Source organism: Panulirus ornatus, chromosome 56 (genome assembly GCF_036320965.1).
Source record: "Panulirus ornatus isolate Po-2019 chromosome 56, ASM3632096v1, whole genome shotgun sequence".
NCBI classification, from domain to species: domain Eukaryota; kingdom Metazoa; phylum Arthropoda; class Malacostraca; order Decapoda; family Palinuridae; genus Panulirus; species Panulirus ornatus.
The window spans coordinates 2,780,282-2,804,635 of NC_092279.1; the positions used below are offsets into that span (position 1 = coordinate 2,780,282).

A 24,354-nucleotide genomic window follows, 5' to 3' on the forward strand; every position below is an offset into this window, starting at 1 on the left:
ACCACTCAATCCAGCAGCCCGGAACAGTCCAGGTTTAGGGGTAAAAGCTCCCTGAAGACTTCATCAGATATCCAACTGAATGCCTACCCATCTCTTTATAAGGTGAGGAAATGTTGCACCAGAGATGTGGCACCAGTTTCAAGAGCATCATATGCCTACTCCAGAATACTGGCTGGTGTGTCACCTGTACCTAGATATATCCCTCTGCTCCTTACTTTTTGACATCTTCCATTTGGTATATGATTTTTAGCCCTGTTAACTAGCATAATCTGGTCACATATGTTTTTTGATGGTTGAAGAGGGTAAAATCTCAATGATACACTTATTTTTTGTGGGTAGAATAGGTTTTTAACTTCAGACTTACCAAGAGCACATGGTAAAGCTAGTGCATAGTTTCACATCTTTTTAAACCTTTATATGTAACTAAGTTTGTTTTTATATAGGTAAAACTTGTTTGTAGAATTGTTTTCTACACTGAAAGCAGGGTTATTTATGCTAAATCCACCTATAATTTGAAAATAACAAATTTTGGAAACTGAAGAGCAGTACACTGAATATTTGATTGGAATCTATTTACAGGTATCAGATAATTTCACGTTATAATTTATTTTTTAGGCCTGATTATAAGAAGTTAAATGTGCTTCGTCAGCGTTTCCCTGGAGTGCCAACCATTGCCCTCACAGCTACCGCAACACCCCGGGTCAGAGTAGATATTCTTCATCAGCTTGGACTCACTGACCCAAAATGGTAAATCCTGAATTTCTTTTATTTAGTTTGATCTTGCTTGCTTTTATTTTTTTATTTTGTAGGTGTAGGTGTAATGAAGTTTTGTAAGGATCATATAGAAAAACTTAACTTCATAGTAAAGTCATGCAGGGGAGAAAAATTGAGAATTATTTGAAATTTTATTATGTTTGCTGACAGGTTATTTTGTGCTGAAAAAGGACTGGTGATTGGGAGCGACATACATAATTATATATGGATGAGTAGGAAGGATGGTATGTGAGCATCAATAGATTACATACTGATGGAAAAACATGCAAAAGAGAGACTCCTGGATGTGAGCCGATGGAATATCTGATCATGAGATGGTGGAGGCAAGAGTGAAGATTTGTAGAAGTTTACGGCACAGTTTGTTTACGTACCAATTGATAAGCATGCAAATGAGAAACTCCTGGATGTAAGCTGTTGAAATTCCTGACCATTACATGGTGGAGGCAAGAGTGAAGATTTGTAGAGGTTTTTGGAAAAGAGGAAACAATATGTTGACAGCATAGTAAAAGCACATCCTTGAGGAGGCCTTTATGTTCTTCCTTAATGCATAGTATTTTTAAATCTTGCGTATTTGTTCACTACACATCAGTAAATAGCATTGTTTAGATATCTTTGATAGGGACTCAGAGTACTGTAAGGCTGTAGAGCATGGAATGAGGATGTTGTCCCATATGAAATTAATGTACAGAAAGTGATTAGTTTCTAAGGAATCTTATGATGTAGAGGATACATAAAGGGATGGAGAAAAATGTAAGTGGGAGTTGAATTAGAGGTGGTTTTAGGACACTGTGCATATACAGATACAATATTTTGCATGTATGAATTCAGTAACTGTTTCACCCTCAGGTTCCTCAGCAGTTTCAATCGAGCTAACCTTAGGTATGAAGTCTTACCTAAAAAAGGAAAAAAGATAAGTAACGAAATAGCTGCTTTGATAAAAGCCAAGTATTCCAACCAGTCGGGTATTGTGTATTGCCTCTCTAGAAAAGAGTGTGATGCAACTGCTAGTGACCTTGCAAAAGCAGGTATCAAGGTGTGTTTTGAAGTATTCCTTTTGCCCAATGATTAACATCTTGACAAATATTTGCTATTCAATGCAAATTTTATAATAATGGGTTGCACTGTGTTATTTTGTGTATATGAACTACCTGTTGCAGGCTGTGAGTTACCATGCAGGACTGAGTGACTCCCAGAGAATTTCTGTTCAGTCACAATGGATCAACGATAAATATAAGGTTAGTTGACTATAGTTTTTACTTTTATTTATAGTGTATTGTATTTACAAACCTGTTAAGCATTTTGTATATGGCCAACAATCTTCTTGCATTTATTAGGGAGAAAGAGTACTTCCCTCATATTCCTTACTTGTTGTTGAAAGTGACTAAGAGGAGCAGGAGCAGGGGACTGGAAATCTTCCATTTCTTGTATTTCATTTCTAGAAGTTGGAGCAGAAGGCGCTATGAAGAGTGCTCATCCTCTTCGAAGGTTCAGGGTAGGTTGTCTTATTACATGCAAATGTAACAAAGATCAGAAGGGAGAGACAGATGGTATGTTTGAGGATAGGAACCTGAGTGCTTTATCTCTGAGTGAAATGAAACTCATGGGTAAAGTTAGGGGTTGGTGTGAGGGCAAGAGTCAAGGAAAGGATTGCGCTTCTGTTGAAGTCAGGTTGTAAGGAAGGGAACCCCAGAATGATGTGGGTAAATGAAAATGGATAATGACTGGTGAGTGACTAGAAGCGTGCATGCATCTGCCTTGAGAAGACTGAGGAAGAGAGGCAAGTGTTTTGAGGAGCTGAGTGTGTGTGTGTCAACAGTTTTGATGTAAGAGATCAGGCATTGTGATGGGTGATTTGTATGCAAGAATTGGGAATGATACCGTTGAAGGTATAATTACAGGGTATAGGGTATTCAGTGATGTGAATGGAGGTGGAGAACAGCTTTTGGAATTATGTGCTGAAAAAGGATTTGTGATTGGGAATACTTGGTTTAAAAAGAGGGACATCCGAATATGGGTGAGTAGAAATGATGGAAAGTGGGTATTACTGGATTACATACTAATTGATATAAGTATGCAAAAGAGAGACTCCTGGATGTGAATATTGTGGGAGGGGGAGCTGATGGGATGTCTAGAGGCAATGGTGAAGATTTGTAGAGGCTTTAGGAAAAGAGGAACTGATTGAAATGGATGAGAAGACAGCGGTCAAAGTAAATGAGCTTGGAAAAGAGGCTTGTGTGAAGAAATACCAAAAGGTAAGAGTAAACTAAGCCTGGGGAGTGGGGTTATTGGGCAATGCTAATGCCTCTGGTTTCATATTTTCTCTTTAAGCTTCAGCTTGATGTTTCCTATTAGCAGATTCCTGTGTATTTAAAAAAAAATTGTCTATGATAAGGTTGCAGTAAGGACATAGAATGTCTGAGAAGACTAAGGCCTGTAATGCCAAAAAGGATAAGGAAGATGAGAGGGATGGAATGGAGCACACTGTTGATTTTCTGCATTTTCTGAAATGCCAGGAAATTCCTGGGCCCCCTTTTGGACCCCGGGGCCTGGGAATAATGTACCCCCTGCACCCCCCTCTCCAAGACCCTGTTAAAGGCTGTGTCTACAATGTGACATCGAATGCTTGTATTTACTGAAAGTTTAGATAGCATATAAACTACATATTGCATATTTTTGCAGGTTGTGTGTGCAACAATAGCCTTTGGCATGGGAATTGATAAACCAGATGTACGCTTTGTGGTACATTACTCATTACCCAAAAGTATTGAGGGTTACTACCAGGAGTCAGGGAGAGCTGGTCGGGATGGTGAAGTTGCTGATTGTGTTTTGTACTACAGTTATCAGGATATGCATCGTATCAGGAAAATGATTGACAGTAAGTTCCAAGATTATGCTGATATGATAATTTTGGATCAATTTTAATGTTTCCAGCAATGCAAACCTCAACCATAATGGTTAACATCATTACCAGTGATACTTGCACCAATATTTAAGACCCTAGTCAGCTAGCTTATAGACAATTCAGCTGCTCATCTTCCCATCTTTGGGGTAGGTTGACTCTTAATGTGGATTTCCTTTCCAATCCGCAAAATTGTTATTATTAGTATTATTTTTTATTTATTTATTATACTTTGTTGCTGTCTCCCATGTTGGCGAGGTAGTGCAAGGAAACAAACAAAAGAATGGCCCAACCCACCCATGTACACATGTATACATACATGCCCACACACGCACATATACGTACCTATACATTTCAATGTCTACATACATATACATATATATACGTACATTTTTTTTTGTATATTCATACTTGCTGCCTTTATTCATTCCCATCGCCAACCTGCCACATGAAAAATTATTATTGGTATTTGTTATTACCACCATTATTATTATTTTTCTTTTTGCTGTTTTCAACTTAAGTAATTTCAGGAACAGATGAAGTAAAGGCCCTGCCCACTGGTTATACCCTCAACTACTAAATTACCCATTTTCACTTTCATATCACCCATCAGTAATAGTCTCGTGCGTCAAAACTGCTGACACACTTATTCAGCTGCTACTAAAACATTTGCCTCTCTTTATTATCCTTCTTATGGCCAGGTGCATAGGCAATGATAATCACCCACGTCTCGTAATATACCTAAACTTTTACTCACATCAGTTTATGGCTCCACTCCTTACACTCTTTCAGGAAGTCTTACAACTATTAATTCAGCCTACCCATTCCTTAGGTCCTCCTTCACACTAACCCTTGACTTTACCTTTGAGAAATTCCCACACCATTCTTCCCCATTACCCTTGAGCTTTGTTTCACTCAGAGCTAGAACATCTAGGTTCTTGTCCTCAAGCATACTATCTCTCCCTTATCATCTTGGTTATTATTTCCAGACACATTCAGACACCATATCCTTCAAGAAAGGTGATCACTCCTCACATGGCTACTTCTGTTCCAGCTTTTAAAAGTTGAAATACAAGAATGGGAGGATTTCCAATCCCATGCTGTGCTTCTCTCTAAGTGGGAAGTATTCCTTCTCTCTAATTCTCTGTTGTTATTTTTGTTTGTTATTTTTTGTACTTGTTCATAATTTTCTGCCTTTTCAAGGTAGCATCAGAAACAGGTGAAGAAAAGGCCTTATTTTCACTCAGCCATTCTCTAGCTATCATGTGTAATGCATCGGAACCTCATCCCACTCTCCACAGCCAAACTGCACAGACCTGTCTACAGCCAGACCACACAGACCTTTCCATGATTTCTCAAGGCTGCTCTATATGCCTTGGTATCATCATTAATATTATTGTCTCTGTGTCTAGATGTGAAATTTAGATAATGCACTTATATAAAGCATTGTCTCTCCATCCATTTGTCACTGCTGCATTACATTAAACAATGTTATTAAGCCCATACCCTGTTCATTTTGTAATTAAAACATCTATGAGTTTTTGAGAGCATTGTTGCCAAAGATTTTTTAAGTAATGAGATATTAGCTTAAGTTCTTTATTGGTTTAAAGGACCATCTTTTACCACATGTGATGTGAATGTTGATTTGAATTATTAGATTATGCTAAGTCATTAACTTTTAGATTCTTATACATGACATATTAATGCCATGATATTCCTGTTCTTCTAGTGGATAGAGAAAATTGGCAAGCTAGGAAGACTCATTATGATAACTTGTGGCGGATGGTTGCTTATTGTGAAAATAAGGTGGACTGCCGACGTACACAGCTTCTTAACTACTTTGGTGAAATCTTCAGTCGTGAGAGCTGTAAGAAGGATCGATCTACTGTCTGTGATAATTGCAAGTGTTATGTAAGTTATTTGATTTTTGAGAATTAACCCTTTTGGTGTTATTGCCTTCATTCAAGGCAAGCATAGTAAGGTGCTATTGTCTTCATTTGAATAACTTGCTCATCCACTCTTAGTTGAATTCCATGGGCATTTTACACTGTGTAAATGGCATCTCAAACAGGAGATGTCTCTAGAGTGAGTTGCCTATAGACTTCAGTCCCTCAAGTCCTCATGATAGAAAGTCATATGTCAGCTTCAAGGAGCTTGTCATCTCCACATGCAAGCCCACCACCCAGGTGTTACTGAACTCCACCCGCTCAGGGTTACTCCACAAGTGGAAAGTTATCTTTGTGAGTCTGTATCATTGGGAGTATAGTTTTGTCAAAAACCTCACTCCAAAGGAGTCTGCATTTTAATGCTCCTGTGATGAAATTTAGGCAAAGTAAACTTGTGTAAACAAAGAGAGTATGAGAAACCAGCTGTAAATTCTTGAATATAGTTCTGTAGATTTTGCCATATTTAATCTGAAAACTGGCAGACTTATGACAAAGGCAGACAAATCCCTCTCTTGTGATTGGTCACATGGTAAGTGATTGCCTTATATGTACTTGTCTTTTGATTTATGATTGAAAACATCTTTTCATAGGAAAAAGATTGTTTTCACTCTCATATTGTTAAATCTCATAAAATCATATGCCCTTATAAACATTGTTTGAGGTTGCCTTCACAAAACATAGACATGTTCTTATGTTCGTATTTAATCACTTATTTGAAATTACTTGTGTATATTGTACATGTAACTACTTTGACATGCACAGGGTGCCATCTCTTGATCATTAACTATTATCACACAACTTTAGCTTTCTGTAAGTTGTCCACATTAATCATGTCTTCATTCATTTTATTCCATTTATCTACCACTTTTGTACTGTAAAAGTACTTCTTATCTTTTTGAACAAGTATTTTGCTTAACTTCATGTTATGTCCTCTGGTTGTTCTATCCCAGTATCTCTCTCTCTCTCTCTCTCTCTCTCTCTCTCTCTCTCTCTCTGTCTCTGTCTCTCTCTCTTTGTCTCTCTCTCTCTCTCTCTCTGTCTCTCTCTCTCTCTCTCTTTGTCTCTCTCTCTCTCTCTCTTTGTCTCTCTCTCTCTCTCTCTCTCTCTCTCTCTCTCTCTCTCTCTCTCTCTCTCTCTCTCTCTCTCTCTCTCTCTCTCTCTATTGTGATCAGGTCACCCTTCTGTCTTGTCTCTCAGTGGAATGCAAATTTAAGGCTTCTTGCCTTTTCCTGCAATTCAGCTCTCTTAATACTAGTACCATCATTTGTTGCTCTCCTCTGGAGTGCTTTTTAAGGTGTGGTAACCAAACTTGAGGAGCACATTCAAGTTTTGGCCTTATGTATGATGTGAACTGCTTGCTGACTGTTTCCTTACCTATGAACTAGAATGCAGCTCTAGTACTTTTTTGCAGACAGTTTGTTATTTTTAGTACTCAACTAAGATGGGACTTTGACCACATGTAAGGAACAGCATCCACTTTCAAGTCTCTCTCACACTTAGATTCCTGCAACTTATTCCCTGCTAGATGATATTCATATCAAGTCCTGCTTTCATTGACCCATTGGTATTACTTTACATTTGTTCAGTCTAAACTTCATTATCAATGTATCAGGCCAACTTTAAGAGTTTGACAAGGTCCCCTTGTAACATGATGTAGTATTTCAGACTTTTCCCTCCCCTTGTGACCTTTGCATTTGTCTGCAAACATATTCAGATAGAAGTCCATAGCTTTTAGCAAGTAATTTACATAGATTAAGAAGAAGAATCGTCCTAGAACAGAAGTCTGCAGACATTACTTAGATTAAGAAGAAGAATCGTCCTAGAACAGAAGTCTGCAGACATCAGCTGGTGACAACCCATTTAGAGAAGGTCCAGCTGAGATTCATCCTTTGTTCCCTTCCACTAAGTCTTCTTATTGATCAGTCTCCTATTCATTGTCGGATGCTTTTTGGCAGTCCAGATAAAAGTAATCCATTCGTCTGTCTCTTTTATCCAAAAGAAACCTCTTTCTTGCAGAAGTCTAAGAGGATTGTTATGCAAGATGCAAGACCTTCATTTTGGGAAACCACATTTTCTTTCCCTAAGGAAGTCATCCATTGCTTTCTGATTATCGTTTCCAGTGCCTTTCAGACCACATTTGTCAGGGAAACTGATCTGTAGTTCAATGCTTATGTTGGTTTTCTTTCTCTTAGATATGCATGACAGTTGCCCTTTTCCACTATCTTGGTATTTTGCCCTTGTTCCCACCACCCACACACTTTGCCTCTTTGTGGTCACATGGAATAGAACTTGAATATCCAAGCATACTTTGACATTAAGCTCATTTGTAGTAGTATTAGTAGGTTTAGTGTATGCAGTGTAATATTTGTACATTTTTATTTTTTTTAATTTTGCTTTGTCGCTGTCTCCTGTGTTTGCGAGGTAGTGCAAGGAAACAGACGAAAGAAATGGCCCAACACATGGCTCCATACACATGTATATACATACACGTCCACACAGGCAAATATACCATTTGTACATACTAGTACATATACACATGTTATTCACCACCATTATCATGTCTGTCAGAAATAAGAGTAGAGTGTGATCTTCCTAAGTTCAGAAACAGCAAAGGCCTTCATAACCTTCCCTTATATCTTGAGATGGATAAGGAATGTCTGAGATGTACTGCCATAAACCTTGCTTCCACTCGCTTGCTGATACACAACCTCAACACATAGTTTTTTTATGCCTGTCTTTCAATTTATAAAGGATTGTTTTTCTTTTCCTCATGGGGTGTGATTTATGGAACATAACTTGTCATATGTGTTAATTTTTAAAGGGGGTTCTTAAGTGAAATGCTTAGGAAATACTGATTTGGCCACTATGCTTTGAATTTAGAGTTAGCAGTTACAGTAGGGATGGATATATTAGTAAATTTACTCAACGGGTCCTCTTACTGAAATGGATTACCATAGACTTTATGCCTAATTTACAGGAATCTTATGCACAAGTAGATGTAACTAGTGAATGCCGAGCAATTCTACAAGCTGTTCAGCAGCTGTGCACTGGTGGAAAATGGTCAAATAACTTCACTCTCAACCATTTTGTTGATATCTTCAAGGGATCTGAAGCAAAGAAAGTCTTGAACTGTGGTAAGTTATTGAAAGTTGCAGTTGATGTAAATGTACTGATTTATGCATTAAAGGTGTAACAATCTGTATGTTATCATTGAGTATGTTCTCAACTCCAGTTAAATTGATCATGTACTTCCTACCTCTCATTTCACTTACCACATAACTTACTTTCATGCCCCAGGATCTATTTCTTTGGAACTTTGGCAGCATTTAGGAAGCTAGCCACATCTGCTGGGTGGGATCACAGGTCACAAAAAGTGATGATGTTTGTATGATGTGTGTGAAGGACAGTTTAGGAGTTAGTGTTACTTGTCTTTCAGTTGGGAGGTTTATTTTTCTGAATTGTATGTGCCTTCTGTGAGTATCAGAAATATGTTTTTTGTACTGATGACACAGCCCTTGTTCAGAGGGAGCACATTCATATGTTTTATGTATGTATGGCTTCAGGAGTGGTAGAGGATGTGTTTGCTCAGAAGAATTTGTGTGAGAAATACATGTGAGGCATTTATGGATTTGGAGAAAGTGTATGGTAGGGTTGATAGAGACTCTTTGTGGAAGATGTTGCATATACACGGTGTAGAAGTAAAGTTAAGTGAAGCTGTAAGTTTTTATTGTTAGTAAGGCACATGTGTGAGTAGGATGAGAGTAGGGCGAGTGGTTTCTGATGAAGATGGGTCGGCAGTGATGTGTGATGTTATCATGGTTGTTTAATCTGTTTATGAAGGTGAGGAAGGTGAATGTGAGTGTCTTGACAGAATTGCACAGGTGAGGGAGGCAAGTCAGTTGCTGTTTGTTGATGACATGGTTCTGGTGGCTGGTTTGAATGAGAAACTGCAGAAGCTGGTTTTTGAGTGTAGGAGATGGCATGAAAGGAGAAATCTGAGAGGTAATGTGAATGAATGTATGGTTAAGTTTAGCAGTTGTAATATGAATTTGAACTGAAAGAATCTGGAGAAAGTGGATTCTTTTAGGTATTTGGGAGGAGACACAGTGGATGGAACCGTGGAAGCTGAAGTGAGCCATAGGGTGTGTGAGGGGGCTTACATCCTGGGTGCATTGAAAAGTGTGTGACGTCTTTGTCAGTGAGGGCAAAGATGGGTATGTTTTATGGTGTAGTAATCCCAATAGTATTGTATGGATGCAAGGCATAGGCTCTAAATGAAGAAGTGTGGAAGATAGTGGATGTGTTGGAAATGAAATGTTTGAGGTCAGTATGTGGTGTGAAAAGGGTTGATTAAATTAGAAATGATAGGGTGAGAGAGAGGTGTGGAAGTAACAACAGTATGTGAGAGAGAGTTGAAGAGAGTGCGTTGAAATGAATTGAAAATTATTGGAGAGGATGATTGAGGAGAGGCTGACAGAGAGGCAATGCATTTCTGAAGTGGAGGGAATAAGGAAAAGGGGAAACCAAAGAGGAGGTGGAAGATGTAATTCTGTAAATGGTTTCAGATGAGTGTGTGGCTGCATAGAGAACCAAGTATTATTCTTCGAGCAAGTCATGTTGTGTTCCCTGTACACTAGCCCTACCTTTCGGCAAAATTTTGTTATAGGAACTTGTAGGTACATAGGCAGTCCTTTGTGGGAGGTAATCCTCTATTGATACATGAATTTGTAGTGTTTGTAAACAGTATGGCATTGAAAGCTGGGTGAAGTCTTTGATTTCCCATCTGATTGAGTGTATATAATCATTTTTTCTGTATTTTCATTACTTGTATCTGTGTATCCATATTTTGAGTGGTAGTCAAGGACAATCTCTTTAATGATAACCACTATAATGTATGTATATTGGGTTATTAGTGATTTTCATGATTGTGACCACTGATTTTGGGAAATTTCATACCATGTTTTACTTTTTGTTTTATGGGTTTTTATAATTAAGAATATGTTTTAAAGGGCACAACCGGCATCCTTTACATGGAACTGGAAAATCTTGGGCACGGAATGATGCAGAACGACTCTTTCGCCGTCTCATACTAGATGGCTGTTTGCAAGAAGACTTAGTGGTAGCAAAGGATGACATGGCCTTTGCATACATGCGACCTGGGCCTAAATGCAAAGAGTTTCTCAGCAATCCAACATCTAAGGTATATGGAAATGTTTCATCGATGTGATTTATTAAATCTCATGGTATCTTAACAGAGTTTTGTAGTAAAGATGACCTTGGAAAAGTATTTAGCAAAAGGATCTGGAGAAAGTGTATAACAGAGTCGAATGGAATGCTTAAGGAGATATGGTATAGGGGGACAATAGTGATTGTGTGAATGCCTCCTATAGAGGAGTAAATGCATGTGTAAGAGTGGTTGGAGAGTTGAGGGAAAGTTTTGGGATACATGGTGTGAGGCAGGGCTGTGTGATGTCATTGTGGCTTTTTGATATATATGTGGTTGGAGTGATAAGAGAGATGAAAGCAAAACTAGTGAAAAGGGGTGCAGAGATGGAGTGTGGCAGTGAAATATGGTGGGTAGTAGCAAGCCTGTTTATGGATGATTCTGTGTTTTTGCTGAGAGTGAAGAGGAGTTGCAGAAGGTTGTAAGTGTTTTATGATGTGTGTAAGCATAGGCGATTGAAGTTAAATGCAAGTAAAAGTAATGGTGTTTGAAAGGAAACAGAGTGAAAGTATAGATTTTGTAAAACCCTCTAGAGTGAAGGAAGAAAGTTTACTAAATTGTGATTTGGACAAGGATGGAAAAAGACCGGAAGAATTGAGAGAATTTAAGTATCTAGGAGCTGTCTCGGGTAAGTGTGGTGATAGGGAAGGAGAGATAAGGGAGAGAGCAGTACAGGGTAGAAGAGTCTTTGGGTTCCTTAATAGAATAATGAAGGGTAAAGGTGTAAGTATTTAAGTGAAGAGAGAATTAAGGGACAGCATAATCCTCCCAACCCTGACCTATGCCGTAAAACAGGGACGTGGAATGAGTCACAAAGGTCAAGAATCCAGACTGTGGAAACTAGCAATTTGAGAAGAACATGTGTGACTAGATGCAATGAAGAAAGAAATGAAGGGGTGTATGAGGAATGTGGTATGGCAAGGAATGCAAAGGGAATGAATTGTGGAGTGGTAGAATGGGTGAAATGCATTACTTTGAGGTGGTTTGGGCATGTGGAAAGAATGCTAGATTGCAAGTTTACAAGGAGAGTATATGATAGAACAAGTAAAGGGGTTGGTGTGAGAGGAAGACCACCTATGACATGGGCAAGTAGGGTAGAGGAAGAGAAATAGTGGAAGAATGCGTGGAATGATGTATGTTAGGAAGGCATGTATGGACAGTGTCAACTGGAGACTTTTTCCGTGGCCACCCCTTGATGGGAGTTCCCAGAGGGAATGGGCATCAGAAATACAGATAGATCTTACCAATATCTTTTATACTTCTGATGTGCTGTATTTAGTCATTACCATATCTGCACATCTCTTATGTAACTAGAAAAATGACAGAGAGTTAATGTGAGTAAGGTATAAAGAGGAGAGGGAGGGGTGATTGAGGGTGAGTTAGAAAGATAGAATTAGGGCATGTGTGGTTTTTGGGAAGCAAGAAAGGCATTGTGCTTAAAGTTGTGCAAGGTAAAGTATATGGAACTGTTTCATCACTATATGTTAGATATGATATCTGTTTGATATCTTTTATCCTCTTCATTTGATGTATTTAGTCTGCATTTTTTGGATAGAGGAGGAGAGGGAAGGGAACACCAAGAGTTAGTGTGAAAGGTAGATTTACAGATTTTGTGGTTTTGTGGGAGCTATAAATGGCATAATTTTTAGAGTTGTGGAAGGATAAGGAGGCATGAAGATCACTGCATATACTTCCCTGCCAGGTGGTAGGAGATGGCGGATTGGATGTAAATAGAGAGGTAATCATGCTTGTCAATATTCTTTTATAAGCTACCATCATTATTGTAAATCTTATGATGATTATCCCTTCATATAACTTCACAGCTGATAAGCTCTAAACATTAGCTGGGATATTCATATAGAAGTAGTAGATTGAAACATTAGGAAGGAGCCTTTGAAAACACTGTGTTAGAGTTGACCCCTGCCATTAGCATATGTTAAGGGTGAGGCATTAAAGGCTAAGACGCATCAGTAGAGTTCACCGGGTGTGGAGTATCTTTTGCCATGGCTATCTCCATGAGGGAGTACCCAAAGGGAACAGGTGTCAGAGATATAGGTAGATAGAAGCTCTGATTGCTGCGTTCTATACTATCTCACTACTTAAAAAAAAAGTCATATAATGAATTGAGATAGTATGTTTATGTATTTTTGATGTATGAGACCAGGTTATAGTGATGGGTGATTTGAATGCAAAGGTGAGTAATGTGGCAGTTGAGGGAATAATTAGTGTACATGGGGTGTTCAGTGTTGTAAATTGAAATGGTGAAGAGCTTGTAGATTTATGTGCTGAAAAAGAACTGGTTTAAAAAGAGAGATATACATAAGTATACGTATGTAAGTAGGAGAGATGGCCAGAGAGCATTATTGGATTACATGTTAATTGATAGGTGCGCGAAAGAGAGACTTTTGGATGTTAATGTGCTGAGAGGTGCAACTGGAGGGATGTCTGATCATTATCTTGTGGAGGCGAAGGTGAAGATTTGTAGAGGTTTTCAGAAAAGAAGAGAGAATGTTGGGGTGAAAAGAGTGGTGAGAGTAAGTGAACTTGGGAAGGAGACTTGTGTGAGGAAGTACCAGGAGAGACTGAGTACAGAATGGAAAAAGGTGAGAACAAAGGAGGTAAGGGGAGTAATGGGATGTATTTAGTGAAGCAGTGATGGCTTGCGCAAAAGATGTTTGTGGCATGAGAAACGTGGGAGGTGGGCAGATTAGAAAGGGTAGTGAGTGGTGGGATGAAGAAGTAAGATTATTAGTGAAAGAGAAGAGAGAGGCATTTGGACGATTTTTGCAGGGAAATAATGCAAATGAGTGGGAGATGTATAAAAGAAAGAGGCAGGAGGTCAAGAGAAAGGTGCAAGAGGTGAAAAAGAGTGTAAATGAGAGTTGGGGTGAGAGAGTATCATTAAATTTTAGGGAGAATAAAAAGATGTTTTGGAAGGAGGTAAATTAAGTGTGTAAGACAAGGGAACAAATGGGAACTTCAGTGAAGGGGCAAGTGGGGAGATGATAAGTAGTGGTGATGTGAGAAGGAGATGGAGTGAGTATTTTGAAGGTTTGTTGAACGTGTTTGATGATAGAGTGGCAGATATAGGGTGTTTTGGTCGAGGTGGTGTGCAAAGTGAGAGGGTTAGGGAAAATGATTTGGCAAACAGAGAAGAGGTAGTAAAAGCTTTGTGGAAGATGAAAGTTGGCAAGGCAGCGGGTTTGGATGGTATTGTAGTGGAATTTATTAAAAAAGGGGTGACTGTATTGTTGAATACTTGGTAAGGTTATTTAATGTATGTATGACTCATGGTGAGATGCCTGAGCATTGGCAGAATGCTTGCATAGTGCCACTGTACAAAGGCAAAGGGGATAAAAGTGAGTGCTCAAATTACAGAGGTATAAGTTTGTTGAGTATTCCTGGTAAATTATATGGGAGGGTATTGATTGAAAGGGTGAAGGCATGTACAGAGCATCAGATTGGGGAAGAGCAGTATGGTTTCAGAAGTGGTAGAGGATGTGTGGATCAGGTGTTTGCTTTGAAGAATGTATGTAAGAAATACTTAGAAAAGCAACTGTAGCATTTATGGATCTGGAGAAGGCATATGATAGAATTGATAGAGATGCTCTGTGGAAGGTATTAAGAATATATGGTGTGGGAGGCAAGTTGTTAGAAGCAGTGGAAAGGTTTTATCAAGGATGTAAGGCATGTGTACGTGTAGGAAGAGAGGAAAGTGATTGGTTCTCAGTGAATGTAGGTTTGCGGTAGGGGTGTGTGATGTCTCCATGGTTGTTTGATTTGTTTATGGATAGGGTTGTTAGGGAGGTGAATGCAAGAGTTTTGGAAAGAGGGGCAAGTATGCAGTCTGTTGTGGATGAGAGAGCTTGGGAAGTGAGTCGGTTGTTCGCGGATGATACAGCGCTGTTGGCTGATTCGTGTGAGAAACTGCAGAAGCTGGTGACTGAGTTTGGTAAAGTGTGTAAAAGAAGAAAGCTGAGAGTAAATGTGAATAAGAGCAAGGTTATTAGATACAATAGGGTTGAGGGACAAGTCAGTAGGGAGGTAAGTTTGAATGGAGAAAAACTGGAGGAAGTAAAGTGTTTTAGATATCTGGGAGTGGATTTGGCAGCGGATGGAACCATGGAAGCAGAAGTGAATCAAAGGATGGGGAGGGGGCAAACATTCTGGGAGCCTTGAAGAATGTGTGGAAGTCGAGAACATTATCTTGGAAAGCAAAAATGGGTATGTTTGAAGGAATAGTGGTTCCAACAATGTTATATGATTGCGAGGTGTGGGCTATGGATAAGAGTTGTGTGGAGATGGGTGGATGTGCTGGAAGTGAGATGTTTGAGGACAATATGTGGTGTGAGGTGGTTTGATTGAGTAAGTAATAATAGGGTAAGAGATATGTGTGGTAATAAAAAGAGTGTGGTTGAGAGAGCAGAAGAGGGTGTTTTGAAATGGTTTGGTCACATGGAGAGAATGAGTGAGGAAAGATTGACCGAAAGGATATATGTGTCAGAGGTGGAGGGAACGAGGAGAAATGGGAGACCAAATTGAAGGTGGGAAGATGGAGTGAAAAATATTTTGAGTGATCGGGGCCTGAACATGCAGGAGGGTGAAAGGCGTGCGAGGAATAGAGTGAATTGGAACAATGTGGTATACCGGGGTCGACGTTCTGTCAATGGATTGAACCAGGGCATGTGAAGCGTCTGGGGCAAATCATGGAAAGTTCTTTGGGGCCTGGATGTGGAAAGGGAGCTGTGGTTTCGGTGCATTATTACAAGACAGCTAGAGACTGAATGTGAACGAAAGTGGCCTTTGTTGTCTTTTCCGAGCACTATCGCGCACATTTAGGGGGAGGCGGTGGTTATTTTTATGTGTGGCCGGGTGGCGATAGGAATGAATAAAGGCAGACACTATGAATTATGTGCATGTGTATATATGTATATGTCTGTGTGTGTATATATATGTATACGTTGAGATGTATAGGTATGTATATTTGCATATGTGGATGTGTATGTATACACATGGGTATGTGGGTGGGTTGGGCCATTCTTTCGTCTGTTTCATTGCTCTACCTCGTTAACGCGGGAGACAGCGACAAAAGAAAATAAAAATAAATGTAGTATTTTGGTCAAATGTATTTACTTCTTTTATTTTCATATCCATTATACATGACAGCTAGAGACTGAGTGTGAATGAATGTGGCCTTTGTTGTCTTTCCTAGCGCTACCTAGTGTGCATGCGGGGGGGAGGGGGTTGTCATTTCATGTGTGGCGTGGTGGCGACGGGAATGAATGAAGGCAGCAAGTATGAATTATATACATGTGTCTATATGTATATATGTGTATAAGTTGAAATGTATAGGTATGTATATGTGCGTGTTTGGACGTGTATGTATATGCATAAGTATGTGGGTGGGTTGGGCCATTTTTTTGTCTGTTTCCATGTGCTACCTCGCTAACACGGGAGACAGCGACAAAGTATAATGATATTAATGATAATGATTCACTGTTTATTATTGATGTAAATGTAATCTGATATTAGCTTATGATTTTTTATTGATTTTTTCTCTTTGAATTTTACTAACAGTTTGAATTTGAGATGAAAAACATCTCAAGTGGGGAAGGCAGAGGAGACACTTCTGTTGCAGTCCCAGAGGAAGATGATGATGAATTACAGCAGTTACAGAATGACTGTTATGCTGCACTTCTTCAGACAGTTAAGGATCTAGCTGCTGCAAAGGGTGTCAGCTATACAAATATCATCAACATGGTAGCCCTCAGGTAAGCAAGACACCTACAAAGGTTCATGTAGTGTGATTCATTATTCTCTTTCCCATATATCCATAATCTTTATCTAATCTCTCATTATGTTGCTCTTGAGATAGCTTTATCATCTTAATGCTTTCAGCAACATTGCGTACTCTTTTGTTGAAAATATGCGCCAGTCTTGTCTGTATTTTTAACTTGTGGACATATTTGTTTATCATCTAATCGGATGTTTTCTCTGTGTTGTACCTTCTTGATTGGTGCTTGCTAGTCATGTGTTGCCTATGATTTTTGATGTTTACACATACTTAAATTTCTTTCTGTTATCAGATTGATGTCCAGATCATTGCCTGAGAGTGAAGAAGAAATGCTCAAGATTCCTCATGTAACAAAGGCTAACTTTGAGAAATATGGTCAAGCACTGTTGGATATTACACAAAGATATGCTGCTCAAAAACTTGGTAAGTATTTGCTAATACAATCATATTGTAATACTCCATATGAACCCAGAATTTTTAATTACATTTAATGTATGTGGTAGTGGATAGAAACAGTATCAGTGATCAAGCAAGACGTAATAAGTGCTCCTCACTGGCTTTGCCAAGTGGCAGAATCTTGTCATAGGTACTTGTAGGTTAGCTGAATCTCTCCCTCTCTTTCTCTAGTCTGTTTGAACAAGATAAAGCCTCGAGGAGGAATGTTAATTGGTTTTGTTCTCTATTCCACACAGTTATTGAAGAACAAGAGTATGTGGAGGCATACTTAGTATTCAAGGAAAAGAAATTTGAACTAAGTCATGGTGAGCCATGTAACACAGTGGTTATACTTTATAAAGAACCAACAAAAGAAGAATAGTGAAGTCATAGGTAAAGGCCTAGGAGTAACAATGAATGGAAAACTGAAGTTGGAGACTATGTTGTTAAAAAAAAACACTGGTGAGTCAAGTAATGGGTGGATTGATATCGGGAACTTAACCCAAAGAAATAAAAAACTGATGATGGAATTATTCAGTTTATATATGAGCAAACTTAAGTACTGCTTTGTTTTGAAGTTACCGTCAAAGGGAGCTACATTCAACAATTAAAAAGAATTCAGATATGATTCTTCAGCATATTTAAGGTAATGGATCATATGAAGTATCAAAAGAGGTTAAAGAACTCAGACTTTGCATCAGAGGAAGAAGGGAGAGTTACATGATAATTTGCACAAGGCAAAAGATTGAGGAGCCAAGGATAGATTACATAAACTTACTTGATAGCAACATGGGAGAAACAAAATTATTTGATGTACAATAATCCCTTGGAATATCTGAAAAGGCTCGTAAAGGAAAATGCATGAGAGGTAGGCGCAACAAATGTCACATCAGATAAAAATGTGCATGGAATAAGCAGAGAAGCTTTTAAATGAAGTCATAATTAGTGGATAAGAGATGTCAAGGATGAACCAGAGACTGACAGCAATGCAATGTGCATATTGTCAATAAATAGCAGTATTGATAAATTAGATCTTTATTGGCAAAATCTTGCTATAGATATTCTTTTCTTTCTCATAGTTTACAGTCAAATGCTAGTTTGAAATTCAGATACATAAAGATTATTCATCTCAGTGCCTTCTCAGGACTATGGCCATTATGTGTTTAAGAATCAGTATCAGAGAAACTTTATTAGTGATTATATGATAAGTGTAAATGCAGTTATGAAGCATGTAGCTTCCTTTATAGTGAAAGGTTATGTTGTTGTTGATGTTACGCAATGTTGTTCTGTTGTTGCAGTAATCCTGAGTGATCGTGTCGTGGAAAAGTCATTTGATGACTCCACTTTTGAAGAGGATTGTGGAGAAACTTCTGGATGGCTAAATTCAGTGAATGCCCCTGTTCCAAGTGAATCGCCATATTTTGGAAGAGGATCTCCTGGAAGGAGATTTACCAGAGGGTAAGAGTGATGGTTACTTTTTCATCATTACATTTAAAACCATGGATAGTAAACCTAAAATCTAACTTTCTTAATCTGTTCACTGCGATTGGCCCACATACTTAACAGATAAGTCGTGTACTTCTTGGCACCTATTGCCCTAGAATTTCAAGGCTGATAACTTTTTTTATGGGGTAACTTCAGGTCTTAAGTCCACTGCTATAAATAGGCACATGAACATGCACATACACTTTGTTGTCCCAAGGGAATGATCTCTTCCAAGACTATCCTAGATCTGTCACCAAGAGCTCATTAGACATTTTTTTTCATCTGTATACAGAAAGTATAACCTGTCCCCTCCTCGCAACTTCTTGCCAGTGCACACAGAGATTCAAGAAATTTGCACTGAAACCATAGCACTGTTTTTGAAAAATGTCCAATGTATTCAGACCCATTTCCCATCAGTAGCTAGTGGCTACTCTTCATCTTTACTAATGTTAAGGAAGCAAGCTTTTGTTCACACAGAATTCATTATAGTACATCCTATTCTGATGGTGGATTTGAAGAAAATCTAGAAAGTTTTAATTGCCATTTCCTGTGTCAGCAAGGTAGGCCAGGAACAGACTGAATAAAGGCTCCATCTTCCCACATTCATTCTCTAGCTGTCATGTGTAATCATGGAAACTACAGCTCCCTGTCCAAAACTAGGCCCCACAGACCTTTCCATGGTTTACCCCAGACACATCACTTACCCTGGTTTAGTTCATTAAGAGCACGTTGACAAATGAAATATATTCCGGAAAAAATATTATCCCATCAGTCGGCAGTTTCTTTCCTGCAGAGGAAAGGAATGAATTATTAGCAGTTGGGTATGGTTTGCCACACTCTATGTCTTCTTCTAGTTACCTGTGGCACTTTTGTTAGATTTGCTATCTTGAATTTGGCATCTTTCTTGATGTGTCTACATCTGTGTATGGGAATAGTTGTCATGCCCTTTGGCTGCTTCCTTATTGTGTCTACAGAAGATGGATGAACAGACAGATAGGAGAGCCTTTTTATAGTACAGGTTAGTTGGTGTGTGAGTTTAGAGAAAACTTGGAGGAAGTGAAATGTTGTAGATACCTGGGAGTAGACATGGGAACAAATGGAACCATGGAAGTGGAAGTGAATCATTGGGTGGGTAAGGGAGTGAAGGTTCTGGGAACACTAAGAAATATGTGGAAAGAGATAATGTTTTGTTGGAGGGCAAAAATGAGTATGTTTGAAGGTATAATAGTCCCAACAATATTACGTGGATGTAAGGCATGGGCTATAGATTAAGCTCTGTGGACGAGGGTGGATGTGTTGGAAATGAAATGTTTTGCAGACAGGATATGATGAGGTGATTTGATCAAGTACTTATTGAAAAGGTAAGAGAGAAGTGTAGCAATAATGAGAGTGTGATTGAGAGAGCTGAAGACAGTATGCTGAAATAGTTTGGACTTATTGGAAAGAATAAGTGAGAAGAGGTTGACAGAGAGGATATATGACAGAATTGGAGTAAACTAGGAGAACAGGGAGATCAAATTTGAGATGGAAAAATGGAGTGAAAAAGATTTTGAGGGATTGGAGCATGAACATGCAGGATGGTGAAAGGGTTGTACTGGACAAATGAACTGGAATAATGTAGTATACAGAGGCTGACGTTCTGTCAGTAGACGGAACCAGGGTGTGTGGAGTGTCCGGGTTAAACTATAGAAAGATCTGTGGGGCCTGGTTGTGGATAGGGAGTGTGGTTTTGGTGCATTACACATCACAGCTTGACCATGGATGTGAGTGGTTGATGGCAAACAAGTATGAAGGTGTACATGTATATATATGCACATGTATGTGTATATATATATATATATATACCCCTGGGGATAGGGGGGAAAGAATGCTTCCCACGGATTCCCTGCGTGTCATAGAAGGTAACTAAAAGGGGAGGGAACGGGGTGCTGGAAATCTTCCCCTCTCGTTTTTAGTTTTCCAAAAGAAGGAACAAAGAAGGGGCCAAGTGAGAATTTCCCTCAAAGGCTCGGTCCTCTGTTCTTAACGCTACCTCGCTAATGCGGGAACTTAACGCTACCTCACTAATGCGGGAAATGGCAAATACTATAAAAAAGAAAAAAAAAATTGTGTGCCTGTATTATATATGTATATGTGAGTGGATGTTACTTTCTTCATCTTTTTCATGGTGCCCTCACAATGTAGAAAACAGTGATCAAGTATGAAAAATGAATATGCATAAAAGATTGTACTGTGAGTGTACTGAGTCTGTAGTGATTAGTGGTATTTGGCAGAGTACTGTAGTTAGACCTTAAGTGGGTACCACATTGTGCATGGTTTGAGGATGTGTGTGAGTGATATTTGGCAATAGTTAGTAGGCAGCCAATGACAAGGGAGGTACATTACCAGTACTACACAAGTGGGTATCTGGAGGGTTAGTGATGGCTTCTTAAAGAGCCAGCACTTCAGTAGTTGTCTAGTTGCACTCTGACCCAGGTAGCTGTCTTATCATTCTGCTTCAACCACACATGGACTACTGGCATTCTACAAACATACAATCTCTCCTTGTAATACATAATGCTTGACAACACTTAACTCACACAGTTCATTCCGCGTAACTGTAGATTTTCCTGTTGTGAGTGCTGTGTGCTAGCCCTGCCTTTTGGCAAAATGATAGGTACAGTCGATAAAAGTAGTAGACAGGAATATTTAGGCAAAAACTTTAGGTAGAAGCAGTAGGTAGGAACATTAAGCAGGTGCATTAGCCAAAGCTAGTCAGTAGGAACATTAGGTAGGAGCCTCTATGAACACTGCACTAGACTTGCTCTCTGCCAGTGGCCTGGTAAGAGTGAGGCACTAAAGGCTAAGAAGTAGCATTGGAGTTTGCTAGTTATAGAGATTCCATTCCTATGGTCACCCCCTTGAGGTAGTTCCAGAAGGGAACAGGGGTCAAAGGTATAGATAGATAGATGTATTAGTTTAACATCAGATTTTATATTATGCATCTTCTCTGGCTCATTCGTGATTTGGGATTAGTTTGTTGACATCCTAGCTTAAATGATTGCTCATGGTATCACTGAGGATGGGTATCTCAAATGTCTTTTGCCAACTTAACTGGCATCTTTGTTGAAATATTTTCATTCTTAAGATAATTTCAACTTAAAGTAAAAGTATATTGTTACACTGACTTTTTTATACTCGACTGGTGCTGATGTATTAACTTATTTATTGACAATGTTATCCTTTTAGTGCATCTCAGGTCTCCTTATTGGGGTGTTATATTAGAGCTCATGGGGAAATAGAGTGGAAGGGTACTGGAGGGAGAGATAGGTAGAAGAATGTGTGGAACAGTACATGTAAGGACGGGTAAGTGGAGAGACTTTTGCTGTGGCCACCCTCTTGATGAAAGTTTTCGAAGGGAACGTGCTTCAGAGATGTAGATAGATAGACAGATAGAAAGGGGATAGAAAAATGAATGTATAAAGTCATTTATGGGGTAGGAGGATGCAATGTACTACATAATACAACTGTTTCTGGTGACAGTATTGGGCTGTTACTTAAAATCTTTCCTTTGGTAGTGAGTTCTTTACTGTTTGTTGACCATCACTAATTTCATGTTATACACTGGGTGTAGTGCATATTCAGTCCAGCCTTATCCCATCGTAACCATCATGGCAGTACTGAATTTGCTTACTGTATGTCAGGCACTTAAGGAAATTCTTGTGAATAATGGGATACAAGTTTCAGTGAGGGTTTGTATAGTGCTTAATCTGGAATGCAGGACATCATATACACATATAACTACCATATTATCCATTAGTCATTTGAGCATTTTAGAGGGTTGTGCATATTTTCAAAAAGTTCGTTGATTAGCCATGCGTCTGTGCTTTTTCTCTTACATGCTTATCGTCATTGTGAATGTTTCAAAATATTCAGATTTCCTAAATCACATTAACCATAAACAGTAGTTTTTGAGAAGAATATCATATACCACAGGGAGTCATTGAGATGATGTACCAAGTGCTGATGATAAAATTAATTCAGTTATACCTTTTCTGGGACCTTGATTTCTATCAGCATCATTTAATAATACAGGTATTAAGAATTTGTAAAGCCTTTGGCAGATCTAATGATTATGCTTGAAGTTTTTGTAGATACTACAATACTTTTTTTTTTTCTTTAGAACAGATAAATGAACATTTAGAAATGTCTGCAATAAATACAGAATTGTTTTTGTAGCCTTGGAATCCAAAGAGGTATTATTTGGCTTTCAGATAGTCTTTCTCATCCATTAAGTAGTCCTAAAGATCTCCAAGAAAAGAGATAGAGAAATGTCGTCTGTGCTGGGGTAGTGTTATGCAGTTGATGATTGTTTTAAGTCTTCAGTAGAATAGTACAATCTAAGTAGGAAGGGTACTTTGTGTGATCAACTCTTGTTTTTTTTTTCTATAGGGATGGGGCTCTATATCTTGCACTTTCCTCACTGTCCAGAAAGCTAAATTTGTGTAAGTTTGTAGCTTCTTTTGAACATAAGCTAGATGCATGTACAAAGGAATGCAAAAGAATGCAGACAGCGAGAGACCACTAGCTCCTTTCAAAGCTGTATGTGATATTGGAAGGGATCAGAAACAGATTAGTGGGGTAAAAGTAGAAAGTCATTCAGATCAGTAGAAAGTCGAGGAGATGATTTAAAAGAAAAATATTTGTAAACTTTTCTTGTAAATAAGGAGGCACAAACAATATCATTCCTGGACTTGAAGTATTATCAAGTCTTTTTGTAAATGGATCCATGCTGCTGCTTTTAAGTACTGTTATTGGTAAATAATTTCATCTGTTAACTCCTGTTGAAGAAAAAGTACTTCTCCACATTCCGAGTAAAACATTTGCCCATGAATTTGTATCCATTACTATGAGTGAAATTAGTCATTTTTTTTTTTTTTTTTTTTTTTTTTTTTTTTTTTTTTTAATACTTTGTCGCTGTCTCCCGCGTTTGCGAGGTAGCGCAAGGAAACAGACGAAAGAAATGGCCCAACCCCCCCCCCCCCCCCCCCCCCATACACATGTACATACACACGTCCACACACGCAAATATACATACCTACACAGCTTTCCATGGTTTACCCCAGACGCTTCACATGCCTTGCTTCAATCCACTGACAGCACGTCAACCCCTGTATACCACATGACTCCAATTCACTCTATTTCTTGCCCTCCTTTCACCCTCCTGCATGTTCAGGCCCCGATCACACAAAATCTTTTTCACTCCATCTTTCCACCTCCAATTTGGTCTCCCTCTTCTCCTCGTTCCCTCCACCTCCGACACATATATCCTCTTGGTCAATCTCTCCTCACTCATTCTCTCCATGTGCCCAAACCATTTCAAAACACCCTCTTCTGCTCTCTCAACCACGCTCTTTTTATTTCCACACCTCTCTCTTACCCTTACGTTACTTACTCGATCAAACCACCTCACACCACACATTGTCCTCAAACATCTCATTTCCAGCACATCCATCCTCCTGCGCACATCTCTATCCATAGCCCACGCCTCGCAACCATACAACATTGTTGGAACCACTATTCCCTCAAACATACCCATTTTTGCTTTCCGAGATAATGTTCTCGACTTCCACACATTTTTCAAGGCTCCCAAAATTTTCGCCCCCTCCCCCACCCTATGATCCACTTCCGCTTCCATGGTTCCATCCGCTGACAGATCCACTCCCAGATATCTAAAACACTTCACTTCCTCCAGTTTTTCTCCATTCAAACTCACCTCCCAATTGACTTGACCCTCACCCCTACTGTACCTAATAAC

At 39.0% G+C, this 24,354-nt stretch overlaps 1 protein-coding gene across 1 annotated transcript in view; it reads left to right on the plus strand.

The window, feature by feature from the left end:
• Positions 1-24,354, plus strand: part of LOC139765823 (recQ-like DNA helicase Blm) — a 72,166-nt gene that overhangs the window by 35,730 nt on the left and 12,082 nt on the right. Inside the window, exons 10-19 of the mRNA XM_071693632.1 lie at positions 616-747; positions 1,621-1,807; positions 1,932-2,009; positions 3,454-3,649; positions 5,403-5,584; positions 8,597-8,753; positions 10,629-10,819; positions 16,421-16,614; positions 16,930-17,060; positions 18,371-18,530. Coding sequence (XP_071549733.1) covers positions 616-747; positions 1,621-1,807; positions 1,932-2,009; positions 3,454-3,649; positions 5,403-5,584; positions 8,597-8,753; positions 10,629-10,819; positions 16,421-16,614; positions 16,930-17,060; positions 18,371-18,530 — 1,608 coding nt within the window. The remainder of the gene's footprint in view (positions 1-615; positions 748-1,620; positions 1,808-1,931; positions 2,010-3,453; positions 3,650-5,402; positions 5,585-8,596; positions 8,754-10,628; positions 10,820-16,420; positions 16,615-16,929; positions 17,061-18,370; positions 18,531-24,354) is intronic.